We start from the raw sequence: 10,936 nt of genomic DNA, 5'->3' as shown, positions 1-10,936 counted from the left end.
ACCTCATCGGAACCTGGAACGGAGGCAACAATGATTGGGATAAGTATGACTTCCAATCAAACAGTTGCCGAAGTGGAAGGAGAAGATGAGGTGGTCACCCGCCCTTCAACTTTCAACTGGTTTTCTTCGCTGTTGTTCCCCTCCCAAGATAAATAGAAAAAATAAGTTAGCAGCGCTCAAAGATCTAAAGAAATAGGAATTGAAAAAAAATTTTTTTTTATTGTATGTTATCTGAAAATAAAGCGTGGCACGAAAGAGCCTTTTACCACCTCATCTTCTCCTTCCACTTCGGCAACTGTTTGATTCATCTTTTTATGTATTGATTATTTATTTATACTGTTTATTCATAATTTAACTGAAATATAATGGTATCAAGATTGGTAAAATAAACTGATTTAAATTTAAAGGCTTAAGCTTGTAAAGAATTTGCTAATAATTTTGCAGCATTCAGATTGGCATTTTTAATTGAAGTAATCATCGAATCAGCTAAAGATTGAAGCAATCTACTGAGTACGAAATTATTGATTATCGTAATAAACCCATTTTCTTGTAACTTTAGTATTTGAGTAAGGATATATTTTGTCGTGTTGTCCTTCAACTGATCTTGTACATTTTTAATGCAATTGATATCAACACGAGCAACAGATCCGTTCCTAATCACAGAATACGCAATGTTTTGAAAAATGCCTGATAGCATTCGTGCTTGTGAGTCGGTTTTTTGTGGGGAGTCATACTCGTATAATGTCCAGATGGTGTATGGACGAAACATGATGTTAGATGAAGTTTTGCTGAAGGAACGGCACAGGGTGTAGGTTGATAAGCAGTGGAATTTGGATCTAACCTGCCGTAGTTGATATAGGCAGTTTTCTTGGTTGATAAAGGTAGCTGATTCATTTTCCATCAATGAATTTGCCAAGTTGACTGAAGCGGTATTAAGATAAATAGATGTGTTATCAGTAGGAATAAAATGACTTCTATTGGGACCTATTTCAATAATGTGTGATATGCTTGAGTTTTTATCCAACCGCAAACTAGAAGTTACCAACAAGTTGCATGTTGTTGTTCCAATTTTCAGCTTCATGGCATTGTCTTCTTGCGTTTGGACTACAGTAATCCAATCATATTTGCATTCTTTTTTCGGATAAGAAGACAGATTCATTGTTGTTGCAAGTCTTCGCTCGTAATGTGCATCAGTACTCTTTAGGCGGCCATACGGTTCGACGCAGTTTATGAGGATAGCAGATGATTGTTCTATCAGAATCGCTCCTGCGAAAAGTTGAAAAACAGCATATCTGAACTGTGGGAAGAGTGTCCAGTCTTTGTTGACACTTTCTGTCACTGACTTTGAAAGCTCTATGTATTTATGGCTCGATATGTGTTTGCAAAAGGGGCTGGTTGAGGCGAAATACTGGAACAAATGATTGCTGTTTGTATTTGTACACTCCCTTGTTGCTGTTTCAGTCTTTATTGGAAGTGTCCACTGACCAGCAGGCTGATCAACTAGAATATCCTGCATGTTTTCTAGAGAGGTAAGGAAATGATATGATTTTCCATTTACTGATGTCAATATAATTGGTTCCCAATCTCCAACCTTGGTCAACATTATACGTTTCTCTTGCTCAGAACTTGACTGTGAAAGAGCGCTCGATACCAACAATATTGAAGTATTCCTGTCAAATAGAGATGATTTTGCTGTTGGTGAAGAGTTTGAGTCGTATTTATCTATGTTCAGGCGAGGGGCTAGTGTTGTTAGTGTTGTTAGTGTTGTCCACTTCGGAATATGGCCGTTTTCTCCTTTTGGAGACAGTGGAGCAGTGTCCGTCATGCATCTTGCTAAGGTGACGGTTAAGTGTAGTGGGGCTAATAAGTCTATTGGAGCATTTGGGACAAGTGAACTTCCCATCAACTCTGCTAACCAAAACTGTCTCTACTTTTTGTTTAAGTGAAAAAGTCGTGTCTTAAATGCCCTTTTCTTACCATCACCAAAACTCGCTTTTACTAAGTCGATGTGAGCATCGTATTTATGATTTGCTAACTTTATGTCTGTTTCAAAACTAAGACTACAAACATTGCAATAATGGTTCATGTGAAATGAAGAAGTCAGAGAAAAGTCAGAGAAAAGTCAGAGGAAGGACAATACCGTAACGAGAAAGATCCTTAGTCAAAGGGAGATTTAAACTGTCTCTCCTCATCAGAGGTAATTTTTGCAGCGAAGCTCGATAAGTGGAGCTAGTAGGAGGTAACGTAGGCATGCTGACTACATTGAAGACTCTAACTGCTATATCAGTACTGCGTGATTCTGCGGAATCAAAAGCAATAATGATCCCATTAATGGCTCTCTGCCTCACTGAAGCCGTCGTTATAGCGGAGGGAGTATCTATTGGTGAGAGCTTCATAGAAATTTGTAAGCAAGGCGGAAAGCTGTTTCAAAGACTGCACTGTTCACATCACTGAATTGCAATCATAGCTGGCCTTGGTTACAATATCTAGCAGCCACTTTTGCTTCTACGTTCTCAAACACCGTAAAGTAGCGTCACGAAAGCCTCTTGCGTGGGCTGTAGATGTTCTCCAAAGTTCAATTAATGTTGTTGGCCTGGTGGATACAGTTAGCCATGTCTTATTTAAGACGGTGATAGTGAATATTGATTTGACTGCCTGCCCATGTAACATTATGCTTTGTTCAAACATAAAATAATTTTTTATCAAACAGTCCAAATAAGCGCATAAAATAAAATTCGAGCATTCGTCCAGACTAGGTCAATCTGTGTGGCCATTAATGCTAATAAAATGCACTTCTGGTATCAAGGGTAAAAAATGTATTGATGAAAAGACGTAGGATACAGTCATTCATGACAGATATGAAAGATTTTGAGAAACGCTTCGGGAGCAAAAAAGCCTTCTTCGATAAAAAAGAGCGTAGCAGTGCGCTGAACAGGAACACTAATACGACGAATAGCGTGAATCAGCCAACAAGCAAAGGTGACAAAGACATAATCAAACTTGATAACTCCACTTGAAGCATACTGGATCACGCAAATTTGTAGATCAAAGGGATCATGCCACGAATAGTAATTGTGAATGGAGCTCAGATTCATGATCGTTGCGAATAAGCAGAGTAACAAGGTGACAGTTCGGATAATGATATCGAAGGTATGGCTGCTGAAGATATGTAGGCGCCGAAGTCGATTACGTATCTGGCTGATTGGTATACGGCACTGGTTAGGAACATAAAGGTAGTGGATATAAAAACAGGAATCTCTAGATTTGATAGGGTCGTTTGCCATCTTGATAACATCATCAAATGCATTTCGAGGTACCTTATTTTGCAAAGTGGTAAAGATTCAAACTTTGCTTAAGTGCCTCATCTGGCATACTTGCTGCCTCAAACTTCACTTCCAAAGGTGAGTTGTTAGATCCACTTTCTAAAAGAACTGCTGGATGCTCTTTATTCACCTAGTTTTCACTGCTTTTTTCTTTTTCCTCTTCTTCTACTTCGCTCGTTTCGTCTTTTTCTTCTTCCGCATCTTCTACCTCCATAGTATCAGCAAAATCATCTATATTCAATAAAACGCCGTGTATGTTTGTAGGCTGATCGGTCTGCAATGAACATTCAACAACAACTAAAATAGATTGACTGCTTCAACAAGGATACTGCCTAAGATGTGCTTTTTTGCTAAATCTGACAAGTAACTCTCCACTGTAACAACAAAAAAATAAAAATGTAGACAAGATTTTACTTGGGACAATCAGCTAAAAAATTTAGGATATTCATTTTTCAAGGTAAAATTTCTCATATAAATATTCTCACTACTTCATTTATCTACTTGCATTGCTTTGGTTTAAGTAAATCCCAAAAGAACTTTCTCTTCAGATACGTCAAAACTCATCCTTTGTGTGAAACGTGTTTTTAATAAAACAGTATCAGGTTAAGCATGGGTTTAAGAGAATGTTTCATTCTATCTTGAACATACAGATTGAATAACTGCAAAAAATAGAAGATTTAAAAAGACAATGACGGATACATATCGACACTACCATTTGTAACTTAGCATGGGACTTTTTTTGATAGATGTGTGAAATACATAATCTGTCTTAACTGCCAGATCCATACCTACAGGAGAAAAGCTCAGTCTCAAAGTATCTCAAAAAAAAAAAAGTACATACGAGACACTATAGTATTTTAAACCTATGACAATTAGGAGGTGCTTTGTGCTTACATTTTGAATTAAGGCAACTTATAATTGTTTCATTCTGGGATTACCAAGAGGTAATTTAATGTTCAAAGCTGTGAGGAAGAAATGTGACAAAAGTAAACTTAAGAAGAGCCCCGATTTCGAAAGCGTTGTGGATCAAGACATCTTTTTCATATTTGTTTCTAACCAACATATTGAAAATGAGTGCAGGCTTATTTAATATTTCTAAATTAAGAGTAAATCGGATTAAAGATTCTTTTTACTCAAAACAAGTAAATGCAACTTTATTAATCTCTGCATAGCTTGATGCTCATCCGCGCTAAATATATGCACCCATTTTTTGACAACTACTTAAGCAATAATTGATTCATACGTCGGTAACTGATAATCATAAGGAGGCAATTCTGCATCAATGATTGTCGATTTGCAAGATTCATTGTATGTTGGCAATTCATTCTCATCTGCGGACACTGAAGTCACTACAACTGGAATAGACGCTCTTAATTCTACGCAAAAACGGTTTATTTTCTACATTGCTTACTTTACATCTTGTGTTTACCTGACATGTGACCATCCGAATTCTTTAGAGATACAACAAACTTTAGTTTATGCTTCACTTGGATCAATTCACCTTGAGTGTCCACGTGGGCATTGATGGGAACATGCACTAACTCGGTTAAACGCCATCTTCCTTTCGTGTGCTCGTCCCTTCGAATATGAACTGTTTTTGCCAAAGATTTTTTATGTCCAGGCACACAATAAGTGACGTATTCTTTTAGTTTACAGGCAACCATATGTATAGACAAGTCTTCAGCAAGCGGTTCTAGGTGAAAAGTGACGGGTATCATCGTGTTGGTTGTATAAGTCTTTTTAGGAATACTAATATCGTAAATGACCTTATCAGACCATACGCTGGAAATGATTATAGACGAATTATGTGCATAATAAAGTAAGCGACTGACTTGGACGATTTGTTTATCCCAAAAATTGCTCGAGAACACTGGTCGTTCGCAGCATGCCTTGAACGTGTAATTCACTTGACCCAATTCATGTTCTATAGACTCTGGTAGATGACCAGGAAGTGCAAGCTCAAATTCCCTAGCTCAGGTAGTTAAATGATGGATCCAAAAGCAAATGGGTTCGTAACAGATTATGAGTTATTACCATCTGTATTCTCCTCGATCGAACGTGTAAGCCTTTCGCTGCGGTTTCAAAAAGACCCATTTCTTTTCAAACAGGATACGTTCATCTTTATACTGCTGTACTCGGGATTCTTGGGCTGATTTATAAGAGGTAAGAATCAAAATATACGTTTCATTATATATGTACCTTCTGTCCAGTGAACCTGAGCTACACCCTGAAATGAAAGAGTTACCGTCTTGACTTTAATCGGTTCCTGGCATTTCAAAAAGACAACACCTCTCAAACAAACACCTGCAGACTCATCAGCCGTTCCATGTAAGATGATATGTTTTGTATCTAGAATAATTCGAAATTCTGCTTGAAATGACAACATGATGTTGCATTTGATTTCAAAAGAAAGAAAGATATAAATGCAAAAAATAACGCAGGTTGCATAGCTTTTATCACAATCAAAAATAACGCAACTTTAGGTTTATTTTCCCCGTACGAAAGCCTGCTTATCTTATTCCCTAGTTATCGAGATAAAGCTTGATTAAAGTATAACATTAATTACTAATAAATCAAGGAGAGACATATATCACCTTTTTTCATTTCCTTGCTTTCTTTCTTTATTCTATTTCTATTTCACTAATTGTTTCACAAAGAAAAGGCCTCAATTCTATACATCACAATTTACCCAAAGGAGGTTATTTTTCCTGTTGTTGGAAATGGATGTTCCCACACCAAACGATTTATACAAAAGTCCTTCCCCCCTTCGCTTTGCCCATCGAGAATGTCCTGCGATTGCATTTGATTCAAAACCTTAATAGATCGGTACGCTTTGTTGAACAATAGTAATATGTACTAAAGTAAATTCAAGGTGACCCAAGTGGTATTGGTCCTTGGAAATATTGATGTAACCACTCTGTATAAGTCAAGAGTACGTTGTCCATCATAATAAGAATGTGTAACTCCCCTTAATATACTTTTAAGCTATTCCATGAGTTTACCAGAGTTGCAACTATATATGTATATATATTTCGAATACATTTATGTATTCATGTATATACACAGACACAGATATAAATATATACATATATATAGGCATTTACTTGACAACACTGCATCCTTTGTTACACTCTAAAGTGCATTTGTAAAAAGTTATGCTGTCATAAAGTAGAAATCATATCGAGCTCTTCCATTTGCAACCAAACTGTCGAGAAGAGTGACTAGTTCAAGATATTAGGCTTTGCTGGAGTCAGGATTAAAATTAAAAAATGGTTTCAACATTATCATTCTCAATGACTCTCTTTTTCATAATCACTTTTTATAAAGTTATTACTTTAAGCTAAAGAGAAAGAGAGAGAAAGAGAGAGAGCATAAGTATAATGAAAAAAGATATTATCATCGTCGGTATTTTAATATTATAGAAAAAAAAAAAAAAAAACAATTTTTTAAAAGGTTCCGTTCCCATTTCATTTCCTTCCGTTATCCCTTTCCTTGCGCCTTTTAGAAAGAATGTCTTCTGTGATAACACATTATATCGAACATTTTGCCACAGCAGATAGAGATGAAATATCTATTGGAATCATATTAACTATATCTGCTGGTGTTATTACAGCCGTCATTTACTATTTTGCTTTTTCAGGTATACAAAAAAAATATATAAAAGATCTTTGACATGTTCAAACTGATCTTTTCTTTTTCTAGTTAAAGACAAGGAAAAGAGTAAAGTGACAACAAGAGAAGTAAAAAGCTTGGATGGTTAGTACTTTCTACTCGTATTCTATCTGTTTACCGATCTTTTCTTTTAGTCCCACACAAAAAACCTGAACCTGAAGTGCAAGAAAACAAGGATAAGCCTGCGGTTGCACAACCGAAGGTAGGTTTATTTCAAAGAAAAAAAAGACGCATGATTAATTCTATATATATATATATATTATAGGCAGATCCATTTTTAGCCAACTATGAGGTGACTACAGCTTCATGTCTGTTAATCAGTCAGCAATATATCGAATCCTTACCCAAACCCGTAGCTCCGTTCTTAGCCAGTTATGAGGCGACCACAGCTTCTTGTCTATTAGCTAGCCAACAACACATTGAGTCCCTGCCCAAGCCTGTGACTCCATTTTTAGCCAATTTTGAGGCTACCACGGCATTTACCCTCTTGGCTGCCGAAAAATACATTGCTTCCCTACCAAAGAAGGTAGATCCTTTCTTGGCAAATTATGAAGCAACCACAGCTCGTGTATTGTTACAATCCAGCAAATATATTGAGCAAACCAAGCCATCAATTAAAGAATCGACACTGGCAAAGTATGATGCTTCGACGGCATGTCATTTATTAAAAGCATCAGAGTACGTTGCATCCATGCCCAAGCCGCCTTCACCTTTCCTTTCCAAGTATGAAGCAACCACGGCTGCTACTTTACACGCTGCACAAAAATATATCGAGAGTCTACCCAAGCCAGCCAAGCCGTTCCTGGCTCAATACGAAGCAACCACAGCACTCACCTTGCTCCATGCTCGAAGCTATGTTGAGCAGCTGCCTAAACCAGTCAAGCCATTCCTTGCAAATTATGAAGTTACTACAGCTGCTACCTTATTGGCTTCTCGTAACTATATCAGCTCCCTAGAACCTTCCAACCAAAGTTCGAAACCAGCGTCCCGCGCCATCTCTAGACAGAACTCTTCATTTTCAGTGACCGCCAGTCCATTCCACCCAACCAATAACAACAACAGCAACAACAACAACACCATACCCTTCCAACAGTCACCTGCGTCCAGTCCTCAAGGCTTGCTTGTGTCAGATCATGATTCAGCCGCTGATTCGGAACCCGAGACTGAAAAGGACTATAACCAGGGCAGAGAATCCGTCTTTGTTATGGCAAATACATTTGCAGCTTATGATGAAAGAACTTGGGCTCGTTTAGAAAAAATTCAAAAGCAATCACAAAACCATCTCCCCAAGATGAAGTCGCGCTGCAATTATTGGCCCAACTGCACAAATAAGCATTGTAAATATTGGCATCCTGTGAAAGATTGTCGGTAAGTGTTTCTCTCTTTTGGTTATTTATCTTACTTATCTCCCCTTAATTAGAATGGGCGATCAATGTGCTTTCAGAGAGCGTTGTATGTTCCTTCATCCCGAGGATTATGGTATTGTCGCTCGTGGCAAGAGAAAGAATCAAAACAAGAAAAATAACACGAATAGCCACCACAACAACAATAATAGAAAGGAGACGACAGCAGGCAATGCGAACGAGGCGTATTATTAACTTTTGGCACGAAACAAAAACATATAGTTTGTTTAATACTAAAGAAGACGATGTCAATCATAATAATAATAAAGAGTTTATTGTAACACTTAATAATTTATATAAAAAACTGTTATTCCTGCTCGCTTCTTTCGCTGATCTCATCGCTGGCAAATATATGCTTATTTACTTTCTCCAGCTCTTTTGAGATGTTAGCCATATATCTTGACTTGATGATTTCTTCATCCGACCAGCCATTAAATACAACATCATCTTCTGAATCCGAATCACTTGCAAACTCATCCACATCGTCATTTATGCTACTATTTGACTCACTACGACGGTGGATTTCATCATCGTAAAACATGCCAAAGACTTCATCATATCCCGCATCTGATAATGAAGATGAAGATGACTTTCGTCCATTTTGTGATTCTGTTGGAGACAGGTCTGCCATAGGACGGTTAGGTAAAGTGTTTAGCTGCTGTATACTGCTTGTCCTGCTGTTGGCCAATCCTTTCCGTTCTCCATGTGATTCAACGACGGCAAATGACTTTTGGCGTTCTCGCTTGTTCCAATGAAGACAGTTTTGAAGTGAGTTGAACCAATCTGTAGCTTGGTCTTCTTTACAGACTGTCGGGAACGGGTACTTGGACGCTGTAACCTTAATATGATCACCTTGCTTCAATTCGACACGTCCACGGCCATCAAAGCTAGCCCATGCGGTGTTTCGTGAGTTGAACGGCACACAGATACGCAATTCCATTGATTCAGGTACCAGCGTGGGCCTGAACGAAAGTGTGTGAGGACAGATGGGCGTAATCAAAATAGCCTGAATGTCAGGATGTGTCAGTGACCCCCCAGCTGACAAAGAGTATGCAGTACTTCCAGTAGGAGTAGAGATAGCCAATCCGTCTGCTTGTACTGTCGTCAAGTGCTTATCGTCACCAAACAGTTCCAATTGACTTACATAGGGACTTGGTCCACGATCAACCACTAAATCATTAATCACATGGTACTTTTCAACAGGCACTGTAGTAAAGCAAGGAACCTGCCGTTCTTCGCCCATCGGCGTCGGATCGCACTGAGCCTGTTCGTCTTCTATATCCTCACCATCCACTTCACCAAACTTTTTCTTTTTGCCACTTCCGTCATGTTGCTGCTTTTGGCACCATCCACCTACTGTGAATTTACCCGTTACGGGATTTCTGACCACATTGCGCAGGTGAACCACCTTGGCATCCTCGGGTGATTTGCAATTAGGATGTGGTACGCGGCGATAGACAGTACAGGTGAGTCGTCCACGAAGGTTAATACGTACACCCATTTCCATTGCCTTGTGAAGATGCTCTTTGTATCTCCCAAAATCAAATGGGGTTAAAAATCCAAGAGAGCCTAAATGAAACGGAATGACGGGCGGAATATATGTTTGAAATAACCAAGATGAAAACAAGACCTAATCATATGAAAAGTATTATAAACAGAAAGAACGTGAAGATGGGTTTATATTTTACCGTTCCGTCACCACCGAGCTTCAAAAAGAGTAAATTTAGTAGAGAGAACAAGAGTACGATTGACAACTTACAGTGATGATAAAGTCAAATAATTTAGGATTAAGAGCGCATAATTCTGGTGTCCAAAATTTAAGTTTATCTACAGCCAACGGATGATTTTTGATGATCTTCTCGTATCTAAACCGTTTTGATTCTTTCAGCTTTTGGTCAACATAACTTTAAAGATGTTAATGATTCCTCTTTTTTAAATGGTCTTGTTTTATTTACACTGTAATACCACTGTCCATGCCGTATCTAGGTGTTTCGATTAGATGCAATGCCATGTCACGAGTCATTCGAATAAGTGAACAATCGCCTGGTTTAGTAATGATCATCACCGTCTTGGGATTCTCCCATTTAACACGAGTTCTACCTTTGTTATTTGATAAGTGAAATGTAAGAGAATGAAGGGTATATTATTAGATTACCTAGTTTCTTTGCTACTTCTCTAACCGCGTCCGCAGTGTCTGTAAGATAGGAAGTATGCTGTTCTCGAGGAATGGTTTTGACTGAACTTCTTCTTTTGGGAGAAGTGTTGTGTGCGAGAGCAATCAAGGCATCAGTTAAAGCAGAGCAAGGTATGTTTGATAATGATTCCATTTGAATGATAACAAGCAAAAAAAGAAAAAAGAAAAAAGGAAACAGAAACAAAAAAAAAAAAGTTTGACGCAATGCTTGCGCTAATTAAAATAAAAGACAAAAGTCAGAGCCTGTTTCTATTTTTTTGCATGAAAATGACTTTAATTGAATTTAGCGAAAAGCCTCCTCTTTGGTCACAATGAGTGAATTATCCTTTTTATCACATGAATTG

The 10,936-nt window shown here is 38.0% G+C and overlaps 6 protein-coding genes across 6 annotated transcripts; 2 read left to right on the top strand and 4 right to left on the bottom strand.

Moving 5' to 3' along the window:
- Positions 1-1,908: 1,908 nt before the first annotated feature.
- Positions 1,909-2,247, bottom strand: RHIMIDRAFT_271513 (uncharacterized protein). The gene has a single exon (XM_023612258.1). It carries the CDS (start codon positions 2,084-2,086, stop codon positions 1,928-1,930), a length of 159 nt encoding a protein of 52 aa, XP_023468859.1. The 5' UTR covers positions 2,087-2,247; the 3' UTR covers positions 1,909-1,927.
- A 596-nt stretch (positions 2,248-2,843) lies between these two features.
- Positions 2,844-3,284, bottom strand: RHIMIDRAFT_234517 (uncharacterized protein; the record flags this gene model as incomplete). Its single annotated transcript, XM_023608173.1, has 1 exon — positions 2,844-3,284. One exon carries the CDS (start codon positions 3,282-3,284, stop codon positions 2,844-2,846), a length of 441 nt encoding a protein of 146 aa, XP_023468858.1.
- A 1,067-nt stretch (positions 3,285-4,351) lies between these two features.
- RHIMIDRAFT_84874 (uncharacterized protein) lies at positions 4,352-5,724 on the bottom strand. Its single transcript, XM_023615782.1, has 4 exons — positions 5,523-5,724; positions 5,358-5,472; positions 4,753-5,291; positions 4,352-4,699 (listed from the first exon to the last, which is right to left on the bottom strand). Exons 1-4 carry the CDS (start codon positions 5,707-5,709, stop codon positions 4,545-4,547), a joined length of 996 nt encoding a protein of 331 aa, XP_023468857.1. The 5' UTR covers positions 5,710-5,724; the 3' UTR covers positions 4,352-4,544.
- A 1,021-nt stretch (positions 5,725-6,745) lies between these two features.
- Positions 6,746-7,281, top strand: RHIMIDRAFT_271506 (uncharacterized protein). The gene is made up of 2 exons (XM_023612257.1): positions 6,746-6,963; positions 7,026-7,281. The coding sequence occupies exons 1-2, from the start codon at positions 6,834-6,836 to the stop codon at positions 7,082-7,084; spliced, it is 189 nt and encodes a 62-aa protein (XP_023468856.1). The 5' UTR covers positions 6,746-6,833; the 3' UTR covers positions 7,085-7,281.
- Positions 7,282-7,372: 91 nt separating this feature from the next.
- On the top strand, positions 7,373-8,649 carry RHIMIDRAFT_84864 (uncharacterized protein). The gene is made up of 2 exons (XM_023615781.1): positions 7,373-8,363; positions 8,416-8,649. Exons 1-2 carry the CDS (start codon positions 7,687-7,689, stop codon positions 8,591-8,593), a joined length of 855 nt encoding a protein of 284 aa, XP_023468855.1. The 5' UTR covers positions 7,373-7,686; the 3' UTR covers positions 8,594-8,649.
- A 56-nt stretch (positions 8,650-8,705) lies between these two features.
- On the bottom strand, positions 8,706-10,725 carry RHIMIDRAFT_234514 (ATP-NAD kinase; the record flags this gene model as incomplete). Its single annotated transcript, XM_023608172.1, has 5 exons — positions 8,706-10,028; positions 10,087-10,104; positions 10,158-10,302; positions 10,354-10,498; positions 10,554-10,725. 5 exons carry the CDS (start codon positions 10,723-10,725, stop codon positions 8,706-8,708), a joined length of 1,803 nt encoding a protein of 600 aa, XP_023468854.1.
- Between the last annotated feature and the right edge of the window lie 211 nt (positions 10,726-10,936).

The sequence above is a fragment of the Rhizopus microsporus genome (assembly GCF_002708625.1).
Source record: "Rhizopus microsporus ATCC 52813 unplaced genomic scaffold scaffold_3, whole genome shotgun sequence".
Taxonomy (NCBI): Eukaryota; Fungi; Mucoromycota; class Mucoromycetes; order Mucorales; family Rhizopodaceae; genus Rhizopus; species Rhizopus microsporus.
The sequence above is the reverse complement of the archived record's forward strand: the minus strand, read 5'-3'. Positions and strand labels throughout refer to the sequence as shown.